General features: G+C 33.2%; 2 protein-coding genes across 4 annotated transcripts; both read right to left on the bottom strand.

Annotated features, from left to right (window-relative positions):
• Positions 1-2,531: 2,531 nt before the first annotated feature.
• On the bottom strand, positions 2,532-6,267 carry LOC145974879 (uncharacterized). Its single transcript, XM_083104955.1, has 5 exons — positions 6,245-6,267; positions 4,407-4,519; positions 4,145-4,289; positions 3,239-3,591; positions 2,532-2,793 (listed from the first exon to the last, which is right to left on the bottom strand). The coding sequence occupies exons 1-5, from the start codon at positions 6,265-6,267 to the stop codon at positions 2,789-2,791; spliced, it is 639 nt and encodes a 212-aa protein (XP_082961081.1). The 3' UTR covers positions 2,532-2,788.
• A 2,775-nt stretch (positions 6,268-9,042) lies between these two features.
• On the bottom strand, positions 9,043-14,013 carry LOC145959751 (ATP-dependent clpX-like chaperone, mitochondrial). Of its 3 annotated transcripts, XM_083078896.1 has the most exons (6): positions 13,477-14,013; positions 12,372-12,422; positions 12,127-12,241; positions 9,598-10,406; positions 9,288-9,505; positions 9,043-9,157 (listed from the first exon to the last, which is right to left on the bottom strand). In XM_083078896.1, exons 1-5 carry the CDS (start codon positions 13,477-13,479, stop codon positions 9,299-9,301), a joined length of 1,185 nt encoding a protein of 394 aa, XP_082935022.1. In that variant the 5' UTR covers positions 13,480-14,013; the 3' UTR covers positions 9,043-9,157; positions 9,288-9,298. The 3 variants fall into 3 exon arrangements, with proteins under 3 accessions (XP_082935022.1, XP_082935021.1, XP_082935023.1); XM_083078895.1 differs by having other exon boundaries at positions 9,043-9,505; positions 13,477-14,012; XM_083078897.1 differs by having other exon boundaries at positions 9,043-9,505; positions 13,710-14,010.
• Between the last annotated feature and the right edge of the window lie 236 nt (positions 14,014-14,249).

Below are 14,249 nucleotides of genomic sequence, written 5' to 3'. Positions count from 1 at the left end.
TTTTTCGATTATCTTACCTTAATACTTTTATGTACAAAATAATGAAAGGAATCAATTGGTGTAAAGAAAAAACATAGTTGTTTTTAAGAAAAAATATGTAATTTGCAATTAACAATTCCATATTTTTTCTTAAAAACAACTGTATGTTTTCTTTACACCAATTGATTACTCTCATTATTTTGTACATAAAAGTATTAAGGTAAAATAATCGAAAAATAAATATTTTACAAGATATTTTATGGTTTATGTAAAATTAAGAAATGATTTCAAGCCTCATAACTCGGAAAGTACTTAATGAAAACTAACTTAATTATAGTGTTTTGAAAAGCTCTCGAGATGAGCTACAAGAATATGCAAAAGCATATAGGGTGTCCCATTTAAAAAGTTGGAGGTGACTTTCACATAACCTTGACAACGCTATTCGAGGTCATAATAATGTTGCTGTGTAATGCGCCACATAAAACCCTATAACTTTTGTATGAAACATTTTTTTTTTAAATGCGTATTTTTCGAAATATTAAGGGGTTTCCACACTTTTGCTAAACCCTGTATAATAAAATAAAAGCGTATTTTTATATTCATTCAATTATATAAACAGTATTATACATTAGTATTACATATATAATCAAATATAAGTGTATTTTTATATTCATTCAAAATCATAAGGATTCTCATTTTAATAACATTATTATAGACCAATAAATTCCATGCTGTTTCCATTTAAACTATGCTATTAGGGCCCGGCTGCATAAATGTTGCTTAACTTTAACTTTAGCTTACCTCACTCTTCGTTTCTTTCTGAACAAGGAGGCAAAAAGGGACGAAGAATGAGGTAAGCTAAGATTAAAGTTAAATAACGTTTATGCAACCGGACCCTAATAGCATAGTTTAAGTGGAAACGGCAAATCCTGCTCAATTTCTGCTGTCAATCTGCCGTCAGATTATGTACGCAGATCCTGCTCAGTTTCTGCTGTCAATCTGTCGTCAGATTATGTGCGCAGATCCTGTTCGATTTCTGCTGTCAATCTGCCGTTAGATTATGTGCGCAGATCCTGCTCGAGTTCTGCCAACAATCTATTGTCAGATTGTGTGCGCAGATCCTGTTCGGTTTCTACTGTCAATCTGCCGTTAGATTATGTGCGCAGATCCTGCTCGGATTCTGCCGACAATCTGTTGTCAAGTTATGTTTTACAGACTCGGTCGCCAAAACAAAAGCTTAATGCGGACACAGATGGCTACGGTTCTGATGTGAGATTCTGATCGAATTTGCTGCCAATCTGCTAACATTTTGCTATCTGGGTGTGAAAATAAATTTTTATAAAATTCTTATTTGTTTAAAATCTATATAATCAAATATTAAAATAAAATTATAATTCCAACAGTTGATCCACTTTTTCATTAGAAAAATTACATACATACAAATTATTTAATATAAATTATAATACTAATAACAAAACCTTTAAATGCAGAGAGAGAGCGAGAGAGAGTGACCGTAAACAATGAAGGAGAAAGTGAGAGAAAAGTTCAGATGGCAGTACTGTGTTTACTCGTTAACTTCGCGCACTCCATTTTGGATTTCACAAATTTTAGGGAGTTGCGCTACTGGGTATACTGTGTACTGGGTATACTGGGTACAAAATAATGAGAGGAATCAATTGGTGTAAAGAAAACATACAGTTGTTTTTTCTTTACACCAATTGATTCCTCTCATTATTTTGTACATAAAAGTATTAAGGTAAGATAATCGAAAAATGAATATTTTACTAGATATTTTATGGTTTATGTAAAATTAAGAAATGATTTCAAGCCTCATAACTCGGAAAGTACTTAATGAAAACTCGCGAATGTAAACATCTTATAAAATAAAAACTGAAACTCCTATTTTTTATTTTATTCATTTGAAAGTAATTTTAATGAATTATTGAGATTTTTGCGATTAAAATGATATCAAACACGACGTAAATCGGATAATTTTTAATTAGTCTGATAATAAAAATTTTGAATATATATTTAACTACATTTATCCGATTGATACCGTGTTTGATGTTATTTTAATCGCAAAATTTTCATTATCCCATTAAAATTACTCGCATACCCTTATAAATATATCTTAAAATGATTAACTTATTTATTTGTCACAATTTGTCATCGGCCGCTTGCCAGCGGCAGGCTTGATAACGAGATGAACATGACAGTATATGAGTACGTAAGAGCGAGTGAAACAATAACAGAAGTGAGCGAGATAGTAATAGGAGCGAGCGAGATAGTAATAGGAGCGAGCGAGAGAGAAATAGTATGCCAGGCTACAAAGACTCGATTTTCGAGTCTTCGTTGCTCGTTCTATTCCTATCTCGCTCGCTCTTACTGCCATTTCGCTTCCTCTTATTACCTTCTCGCTTGCTCACATAACTCCCGCGTACACTATATATGTATATATACGTATATATATTCCGTGCTACGTGCACGAAATATCCGTAACACGAATTCTGTAACGTAAGGCGTTTATGTATATTAAATATATTTCTATGATAAAAAATTTAATTTTCATTTATTTTTATTGAAAACATTGGATAATTATAAAGGTAATTATAAAGATAATTATAAAAATTAATTATAATATGTTTAATTATAAAAAATATAAGTGTTTCTTCCTCGCCCTCTCCCTCCGCCTCGTCCTCTTCCACCTCGACGGGCCCTTCCACCTCCTCCTCTTCTTCTTCCTCTTCCTCGTTCTCGTCCTCGTGTCGAATAATTTTTTATAGCAGTCGCTATAATATTTTGCAGCTGTTCAGCCTGAAACATTAACATTAAAATACATTAATATTTTGAACAATAAAAATATTAACAAACAACAAAATTGATATACGCCTTAAACTTTCGATTATATAATTGTTTTTTCTTCAATCCATCTTTTCTCAGAGTCTGGACGTAACAACAGTGAATTATCCGCAGATATATTGCGAAATTAAGAGACTTTTATTAATTTTAGGCTTGGTTGCATACTTTAATCTTAGCTTAGCTCACTCTTTGTCTCTTTCTAAGGAAGTAGTTAAAAAGAGACGAAGAGTGAGCAAAGTTAATGTTAAAATTAAGCAACATTAGTATAACCGGGCTTTAATTGATGTTAAGACCGGTCTAATATTGATGAAAATCCATAAATGCAAATAGCGGTTGATAATAATCCCCCTGCACTATTCTTAATTATATTCTTAATAATAATATTTAGTTTTATACTCACATTTAATGTAAAGACGGCGTTTTCCGTCGCTGCTGACGTCGTCACCATAGCCGTCGGCGTCGTCGTCGTGACCGTCGTCGTCGACGTCGATGTCGTCGCCGTTACCGTCGTCGTCGGCGTCGGCATCGTCGCCGTCGCCATCGTTGCCGGCATCATCGTCGTTGTCGTCGACGTCGTCGCCGTTATCGTCGCCATCATTATCGTCGTCGGCGTTGACATCGTTGCCGTCGGCGTCGACATCGTCGCCATCGCCGTCGCCGTCGCCATCGTTGCCGGCATCATCGTCGTTGTCGTCGATGCCGGCATCGTCGCCGCTGCCGTCGTCGTCGGTGTCGTCATCGTTTACAAACCAACTGGAAAAAAATAGAAAAATAATATTAAAAATTATAATCCACATATTATAAAAATATTATTTAAATGCTGTCTCTATATTACGCACGCGTATAAAAAAGATTTAAACACAAATGTCATAAATATTCAGCTTATATCTGTGAATAATTATTTATAATAAGGAAGACAACAGAGTCAATAGAAATATTAATTTGTCTTCTTCTCATTGAATGTATGAAAAGAGAATGATTCTCGTGCTCATGCTGGAAAATTACAGTACCTTATTCATGTGTGTACAGATAATAAGGATAGGAACTACAATATTTTTGAGTTCCTATTTTTATTATCCGTGCACACATGAATAAGATATGGTCATTTTCCATTATGAGCACGAGATCCATTATCTTTTAATACATTCAATGAGAAGACAAATTAATATTTCTGTTGACTCTATTGTCTTATTATAAATAATCATTTACAGATATAATATAAGCCGAATATTTATGATACTTGTGTTTAAATCTTTTTTATATGTGTGTGTTTATATAGAAATTTTATATAAAATTGTCTACTTACATATATAATATCCACGTGCCGCGTCCACAGTTCGGCGAGTTAAAGCGAACTAATGGCTTGTGGCTCACCGCGGTCCGGTCGCTGTCGCGTGGTCCCCCCTCTTCTTCTCCCGTCCTCAGTACTGAGTGACACGCGATAGTGAACGCTATTTGGTAAAGGAAGATAAACGTTAGGCTCCTCCCATCGATCGCAGCATAAGCTGGATCGCCGTATTTATAATCGTATTTACGGCTTTATATCTGTGTTACCTCTTATTTCTTACCTCGTGTTTTTTTCTCTGCTTCTCTTTTGTTAATGCGATAAGAAATAGCAGTTAAAAAAATCTTTCCACTCGAGGTATTTAAAAAGTTTATACGATTTGTTGTGATCGGTGTACTTTATACATAATTGTGCTATATAAATATTTAATAGTTTATTCTTCTGATTCTTCGACGACGCTGTTGATCGAAGACGCTGTTTCAATTAAAGTGACATCAAGTTGTGTTACTTTATACATATAATTGATAAGTAATTAGTTTACATTAATTTTGTGCATTAATACACATAATAACTTTTTTAATTATTTCTCAAGCGTGGTATTATTTTTTCTTTTGTTGTTATTTAAGAAAAAATATGGAATTGTTAATTGCAAATTACATATTTTTTCTTTGAAATAACTATGTGTTTTCTTTATACCAATTGATTCCTCTCATTATTTTGTACATAAAAGTATTAAGGTAAGATAATCGAAAAATAAATATTTTACAAGATATTTTACGGTTTATGTAAAATTAAGAAATTATTTTAAGCCTCATAACTCAAAAAGTACTTAACGAAAAGGTACTTAATTATAGTGTTTTGGAAATCTCTCGAGATAAGCTACAAGAATGTGTAAAAATATATAGGGTATTCCATTTAAAAAAATTGAAGTGACCTTCACGTGACCTTCAAATGACTCTTCAAGGTCAAACCAATGGTACCATCTTATGGCCCCCTCGAAACCATACAACTTTTGTCTGAAACATTTTTCTCTCCCGGGCTTGGTTTTCGAGATATTCGACTGGATGGATTAAAATGGGCCACCCTGTATATACAGGATGAGCCATTTTAATTAACACACGCAATTATTTCGGAAACAAAGCATTTTAGAGAAAAATGTTTCAGACAAAAGTTTTATGGTTTCAAGGGGGCCATAAGATGGTATCATTGATTTGACCTTGAAGAGTTATTTGAAGGTCACATGAAGGTCACCTTCAATTTCTTAAACGGACCTACTATTTGTCATTGCATATTCTTGTAGCTTATCTCGAGAGCTTTCCAAAACACTATAATTAAGTACCTTTTCGTTAAGTACTTTTTGAGTTATAAGGCTTGAAATCATTTCTTAATTTTACATAAACCGTAAAATATCTTGTAAAATATTCATTTTTCGATTATCTTACCTTAATACTTTTATGTACAAAATAATGAGAGGAATCAATTGGTGTAAAGAAAACACATAGTTGTTTCGAAGAAAAAATATGTAATTGTTAATTGCAAATTACATATTTTTTCTTCGAAACAACTATGTGTTTTCTTTACACCAATTGATTCCTCTCATTATTTTGTACATAAAAGTATTAAGGTAAGATAATCGAAAAATGAATATTTTACAAGATATTTTACGGTTTATGTAAAATTAAGAAATGATTTCAAGCCTTATAACTCAAAAAGTACTTGAGGGAAAAATATTTTATTATAGTGTTTTGGAAAGTCCTCGAGATAAGCTACAAGAATATGTAATAAAAAATAGAGGGTTCCATTTAAGAAATTGACGGTGACCATCACGTGACCTTCAAATGTCTCTCCAAGGTCAAATCATTGCCACCATCTTATGACCCCCTTCAAGCTACACAACTTTTGTCTGAAACATTTCTTTCTAAAGTGCATAGTTTATGAAATATTCGACCGTATCGGGACTTTTGGGACACCCTGTATATGGAGAAAGAGAGACCACAAATCTTATTTACATTAAAGATGTATACATAACTTGTCTTGCATTCATATTTTTGCAGTCATATTGCCGGCACTTTGTGCATATAGCACGGAACAGAACCACAAAACGTGGACATAGCATGTTACCCTTTGAAAAATTTCATGGACATGGCTATGTAGTTCAATGTCCACGTTTTATGGACATAGAGGCGCTTCAAATACAGGTTCCACCTAAATCAGGGGCATGGCCTCTCAGGCTTCTCTCTGATTGTACTATAACATCGACAATACGAACTGAACACCCAGTATAATTTGCCTACACGAAATATGACTGCCATCCCCACCACCATTTGCACCTTGCATCACTTTTTCGAGTCATTTTATACAGACGTTAGCAGTCTAGTGTATTATAGAAGTCTGTGGTATAAAATGACTCGAAAAAGTAATGCAAGGTGCAAATGGTGGTGGGGATGGCAGCCATATTTCGTGTGGCCAAATTATACTGGGTGTTCAGTTCGTATTGTCGATATTGTCATAGTACAATCCTCTTACAATCATAAAATAACATTTTGGACACCCTATATAATATGCCCACACGAAATATGGCGTCACGTGCACACCTATGCATCATGTCCGCCTGTATCTGTTAGCAGTCTAGTGTATTATAGAAGTCTGTGGTTAAGACAATTAAAGACAATTTTTGCGATGAGTATTATTTAAATAACATGCTTTAATCCTTGAAATTGTTCCAAATATGTGTTGCTTCAAAAACGTGCAATGAAACGGAGACACGATATTATCGCTGACGTTGTTTGATTATTACTTCTATTTCAACTTATTGATGAAGATATTAATAAATTTTAATTAATTTTAACTCTTCTATTTATTTCAGTTATTTTATATTTTATTACCTTCTATTATTTTATTTATAAATTTTTTCTTGTTAATAAAATCCATAAAAACCCGAGAAAAATTTTTGACGCGAACGTTGTACTTTCCTTTCTACTCCGTAACTAATATAAATGTAGGTTAGACGGCTATGTCCTAGGCATGCCATATACAGGGTGGACCATTTTAACCTTTAATGGAGAATAACTCGAAAACCAAGCCCGGGAGAGAAAAATGTTTCAGACAAAAGTTGTTTGGTTTCGAGGGGGCCATAAGATGGTATTATTGGTTTGACCTTAAAGAGTTATTTGAAGGTCACATGAAGGTCACCTTCAATTTCTTAAATGGAACCTACTATTTGTCATTGCATATTCTTGTAGAGTATCTCGAGAGCTTTCCAAAACACTATAATTAAGTACCTTTTCGTTAAGTACTTTTTGAGTTATGAGGCTTGAAATAATTTCTTAATTTTACATAAACCGTAAAATATCTTGTAAAATATTCATTTTTCGATTATCTTACCTTAATACTTTTACGTACAAAATAATGAGAGGAATCAACTGGTGTAAAGAAAACACATAGTTGTTTTGAAGAAAAAATATGTAATTTGCAATCAACAATTCCATATTTTTTCTTAAAAACAACTATGTGTTTTCTTTACACCAATTGATTCCTCTCATTATTTTGTACATAAAAGTATTAAGGTAAGATAATCGAAAAATGAATATTTTACAAGATATTTTGCGGTTTATGTAAAATTAGGAAATTACTTCAAGCCTCATAACTCAAAAAGTACTTAACGAAAAGGTACTTAATTATAGTGTTTTGGAAAGCTCTCGAGATAAGCTACAAGAATATGCAATGACAAATAGTAGGTTCCATTTAAGAAATTGAAGGTGACCTTCATGTGACCTTCAAATAACTCTTCAAGGTCAAACCAATGATACCATCTTATGGCCCCTTCGAAACCAAACAACTTTTGTCTGAAACATTTTTCTCTCCCGGGCTTGGTTTTCGAGTTATTCTCCATTAAATGTTAAAATGGTCCACCCTGTATATATTTGACGCATGCGCAAAAGTGCTAAAACAGACTAAAGGTACAATTTCATGCAGACGCTCGACGCTCATTTTTAGCGTCAAATCTGGTCACCTGACTACATTTGACGCTCTATCTGTAGAGGAGGCAATAGCGTCAAACAGCCAGCGTCCATGCTTGTTTGAGCGTTTGCGGAGTCTGTATCCGTATTATCGACTTGTTTATCACTTAGCGCATCTTTGATAGTATATGAAACAAACAATGGCTGCGTTCAGCAGGAAAAGTTGCTTTGCAACTGTTGTAAAATTCGTGAATCTGATTAGTGTATACTCTTAGATTCAGTCAAAATTAAGAGCATACACCAATCAGGCTTATGAATTTTACAACAGTTGCAAAGCAGCTTTTTCTGCTGAACGCAGCCAATATATTCTGTAATAAAAAATTATTTTAATTGATATTTACCTGTTGGGAATCCATCTTGCTCTCTACTATAATAGATATTTAAACTAATACCGGAATCGATATAACTTTGTGGTAAATTTTTAACAATAATATATTTAATAATTCAGAGGGACGCGAAATATAGCCTAACCATGTTAGGTCCACGAGCCTAACCACTGGATTGACTGAAATGAGCGTCGAGCGTCAAAGCTAAACACAGTTTAGCTTTTATCTCTCGACGCGGGAATTTAAAAATCTATCACGTGACCAGATTTGACGCTAAAAATGAGCGTCGAGCGTCTGCATGAAATTGTACCTTAAAGGTAAAAGCACATAAAACTGCATAGGCGCATAACCATAAGCATAAGGAAATTGATTGGTCCACAAATATATACATAAGAAAATGAACCAATCAATTTTCTTATGCTTATGGTTATGTGCTCCTGCAATTTTATGTGCTTCCACCTTAAAGATAAAAGCACATAAAATTGCATAGGTGCATAACCGTAAGCATAAGGAAATTGATTGGTCCACAAATATATGTATAAGAAAATGAACCAATCAATTTTCTTATGCTTATGGTTATGCGCTCCTGCAATTTTATGTGCTTCCACCTTAACTGTGCGAGAGAGAAGGTATCGTCTGCACCGTTATGTTTTCGCTCACTCCTCCTACTTTAGCAATACAGGAATATCGGCCCATATTCTGAATCTTCTTTTATCGATAAAAGTGCCTCTAAAAGTGGCATATAAGTCTTCTGATTGGCTACAGGCCGCTTTTAGGAGCACTTTTATCGATAAAAGAGGATTCAGAATATGGGCCATCATGTATATCGGCTAAAAGTATGTCGGCTTTTTGCGGCCTTTCACACATTCTTCTGTTATTTTAATAAATTGTACATCACTTCCCGGTACTTTAAACATGGGTTCCAAAAGTACAGATTCTATTATTGTGCGTAAACCTCGCGCACCCGCTTTTCTCTCCAGTGCCAAAGCTGCGATTGCGTTCAATGCGCCCTCGGCAAACTCTAACTTCGCCTGTGGCTATGTGGGGAAAAGAAATTAAATATATAATTTATAATTACTAATCTGTAACTTATAAAGATTTAATTAGATAAATGTGATTATTCAAATACCTCATTCATTGCGAATAACTTTTGATATTGACGGACAACAGCGTTCTCCGGTTCGGTAAGAATCTTCACTAACATCTTTTTATTGAGGTTATGGAGAGGCACGAACACGTCAAAGCAATGTATAAATTGTGATATCATGCCAAAACAGATGAGATCTATGGCTGTGACTTGTTTAAGCAACGTGTCTTCTATGGTGTTATTTTTTTTACATGAATCCGGCACGTTTGACACTGAGTAAATCATGGGCACATCAGTCGATATGCGTTCTATAATTATCTTCTCCAAATTATCGAACGTTCCTGACGCAATAAAAAGAATATTTGTTGTGTCCACAAATATCTTTTCGTTCGAAAAAAAGGTACTTATAGACGTTCCCTCCATCATCGCTGTCAGGGTTTTCTGCACAATTACATCAGGCATTTGGTATACATGTTGGTTTGGTGGTAGATGTTTTACAGGTATAGGTCCAATCTTATCAACTTCATCCAAAAAGATGATGCCCATTTGAGCACGTTCCTTTACACAATTAGCCCTCTGAAATAGTTCGGTTATGATGCTGTAAATTTGCTGAATAGAACCTAATGGCATAAACTTGGCACAATTGCATATAACGAACGGAACGTCTAAACATCTCGCTATTGTCTCCACGAGTAACGTTTTGCCAGAGCCTGAAGGGCCAAGCAACATTATGTTGCTCTTTTTCAATTCCAATTGACTCTGCTTGTTACATAATATAGCTGATCCATGTACAGGTTGATTGCTTGTTTCCTGCTTACTTCTGGGATAGATTGTATTCTGAAATTTATTTGCTGAAAAAAAATTTCCGGTGGTTGATTTCTCAATAAAGTGAGCCAAGTAGTTTATAATAATCATAATAATATAATAATCATAACAATATAATAATCATTATAATATAATAGTATAGTATAGTCAGGGATGGGAAAGTTACTTTTTAAAAGTAACTCGTTACCGTTACTCGTTACCAAGTAAAAAAAGTAACTCGTTACCGTTATTAGTTACTTATTTTTAAAAGTAACTAGTTAGCGTTACCGTTACTTCAAAAATAACGATTCGTTACTTTTCCCGTTACTTTTAATGTTAAAACAAGATAGAATTAAATAAAAAATTTACTTTGGTAATATTTTTTATTAAAATATTAATATAAAAGCAAAATTCTTTATTTTAAATTTACAAAACCGTAAAAAATTTAAAGAGATGTAGATTTTAAAGCACTTAACATGTAACTTCACATGTAAATAAAAAAATTTCAATTTTCATTAAATTTATAAATACAGCTAAATTTGCACTCTTTTTGTGCTCTCGTCCGATATTACGTCAAACTTAAAAGCTGGTCAATCACATCCATTCCTTAGACGACTGAAATAACTGTGATTGACCAATGATGTCATTAATCGCTCCAGAGGTGGCTGTGAAGCTGGCACGACAATCTACGAATTTTAATGTTCTTGACCAGTATGACATTTAGATCAGCATGACATTTAGACCATTCCGACCGTTTACTATTTTATAATTATTTAAAAAATCTCTGCTTGAAAAATGTTTCTAAAGAATAGAACTTTTATAGAACTGTCCAGAACTGCCGTTAAAACTACGGAAAATCATCAGCACGACACATTTTTATTAAGTGTCGTGCTGGTCGAGGACATTAAAAATTCATAAAAAATTATTAATTATTGAAATATCGGTCTGAAATTGCATATATAGGCTGAACTATAGCAGAATGATTGGGAACTCTTGCTAAAAATAATAATATTCAACGCGTTTTGGTTCTTTAGAGGGAAGAGTGTCGTGCTAGATTCGCAAAGTTAGCACGACATTTTTTCGATTTCGACTTTTCAATATAAGGAATGCGGAACTCTTTAATTTTTATCAGGAACTGTAGAACTATGAAAAGTGCTATCAGAACTCTTAGTATTTTTTTGAAATTCGTAGATTGTCGTATCAGCTTCACAGACACCTCTCAGAGCAATAAATTTCATCCGAAATATTATCGAATTTTATATGAATGTCGGTCGATGACTAAAAATTGAATGACAAATTGTATGACAGAAATACGATGTCATAAGTATTTTCAAAATATGAAAAGTAACGGTAAAAGTAACTGTTAAATTCGTTATCGTTACTAAAAAAATGTAACTACGTTATCGTTACAGTTACAGAAAAAAAAATGTAACGCCGTTACCAGTCCGTTACCAAAAAAAAGTAACTATAACGGTAACGGCGTTACAAGTAACGCGTTACTTCCCAACCCTGAGTATAGTACACATTTTATTTACAAGATAGCGCAGTAAATTGAATATGTATATATTGCTTTCCGATCACAAGTTATTTTGTAAATCATACTTTTATAAGAAATTGTTACTGAATTGTGCTTATTTAATTTTCTACATTTTTGCAGCTTAGTTTCTTAAATTATCTCAATTTTAATATATGATAAATTATGAACAAAATACAAATTTCATAATATTAAAACTTTATAATAATTTAATAATAAGATATTTTTTTTACATGGCACTATGTCAAGATTGTGGTAAATTCGCTTGTAATGGTTGTGAACGGCAACACTCAGCACTTTTTTAGCATGTTCTTGACCCACAACATGCCTGTCCAAATATTCCATCATCTAAAAATATCATTTTACTTCACTATAAAATATTTTTTCTTATCCAAGTAGATGTGTTTAAAATGTTTCAATTTTTTTAAAATAAATGCATAATTTTATAAATTAAATAATTAAAATTACAATTGTGTACCTCTTTTGGAGATGGAAGGTCCTTATAGATTCTTCCCTCATCTATATCTTCCTGTAATCATATTTAATCACACTTATAACACACAAACAATATCTATACTTGGTATTATATACTTTATACTATAATTTTTACTATAATTTATACTATATATATAATTTCTATAATTAATATATATAATTTATATTATATGTTATCCCATACAGCACACAACGTTGCAACAATATTGCGGCAATATTGCTGCAATGTCCTGTGCTGTATGGAATGATATTAGTAGAAAATTTATGGCTGATAAAACTGCAATAGCCATATCACTATGATAAAATATAATTTAACAAATTGTTAATTTTATCGAAAAATTGTTTTTGTTAAAAGACTGTTAATTTTGTTAAAAAAATTTATATAACAGCAGTATGTAATGCAAGATATTAGCATGATTTTATATTCTATCAGGACGATGAGACGAGAATTATATATAAACTCAGCGCACTTTATATAATTAACTCGTATATAATTAAAGTATCCACACTTTTTTTATATAATGTAAAAATAAAACCAAATATCTCTTCCTCTTTCTTAATGCACGTGCTTTCTTAATACACGTGGACGCATGCACACGTGGAACACGTTAAAACTGCGACAGCCATATCACTATGATAAAATATAATTTAACAAATTGTTAATTTTATCGAAAAATTGTTTTTGTTAAAAGACTATTAATTTTGTTAAAAAGAATTTATATAACGGCAGTATGTAATGCAATACATTATCATGATTTTATATTCTATAGCAGGACGATGAGACGAGAATTATATATATACTCAGAGCACTTTATATAATTAACTCGTATATAATTAAAGTATCCACACTTTTTCTATATAATATAAAAATAAAACCAAATATTTCTTCTTCTTTCTTAATGCACGTGCTTTTTAACACACGTGGATGCATGCACACGTGGAACACGTTAAAACTGCAACAGCCATATCACTATGATAAAATATAATTTAACAAATTGTTAATTTTGTTGAAAAATTGTTTTTGTTAAAAGATTGTTAATTTTGTTAAAAAGAATTTATATTACGGCGATATATAATGCATATATTACCATGATTTTATATTCTGTATCAGGACGATGAGACGAGAATTATATATATACTCAGCGCACTTTATATAATTAAAGTATCCACACTTTTTCTATATAATGTAAAAATAAAACCAAATATCTCTTTTTCTTTCTTAATGCACGTGCTTTTTTAACACACGTGGACGCATGCACACGTGGAACACGTTAAAACTACAATGCGTTCGCGCTAAATGAATGTAAGGATGCATTCATACCTTGGAACTCGCGCTGGAAATAAACAGTGTGTAGGCAGTATACTAGAAGGGCAAAAAGTAAAAAATGTGATTATCAACGCGAAATCTGATTGGCTTCTGCTTTTCTGCCAAGGTGTAAATGCGCCCTAAATGCACAAATTCGGAGGATACCCGATTGACCACGTCGCCAATTGGCCAATTCAAAATAGGACTCTCTGATTGGTTAATCGTTGCTGGTTACCCTAGGCACAGGTCGATATAATTGGCTGTGGTCAATCGCAACGTGGTCAAACGGGATACTCACCACAAATTCATAGGGCTCGTTCCCACTGAGCGCGTCACGCGTCGCGTCAACCACCGTGAGCCAATAAAAACATCCCATTGTAATAACATGTTTTCCGTGTTATTACAATGGAATGTTTTGATTGGCTCATGCTGGTGACGCGACGCGTGACGCGTTCAGTGAGAACGAGCCCATAGGACATAAGGGTCGGCTAAAGGCACGGTGGAGACCTCCCGCGGAGAGTCGGGAACTATCAATTCGCAAAAGCGTTATTTTAG

This window comes from Camponotus vicinus, unplaced genomic scaffold, assembly GCF_025532165.1.
Source record: "Camponotus vicinus isolate PSW18456_S1 unplaced genomic scaffold, iyCamVici1.0 SCAF_1, whole genome shotgun sequence".
NCBI classification, from domain to species: Eukaryota; Metazoa; Arthropoda; class Insecta; order Hymenoptera; family Formicidae; genus Camponotus; species Camponotus vicinus.
The sequence above is the reverse complement of the archived record's forward strand: the minus strand, read 5'-3'. Positions and strand labels throughout refer to the sequence as shown.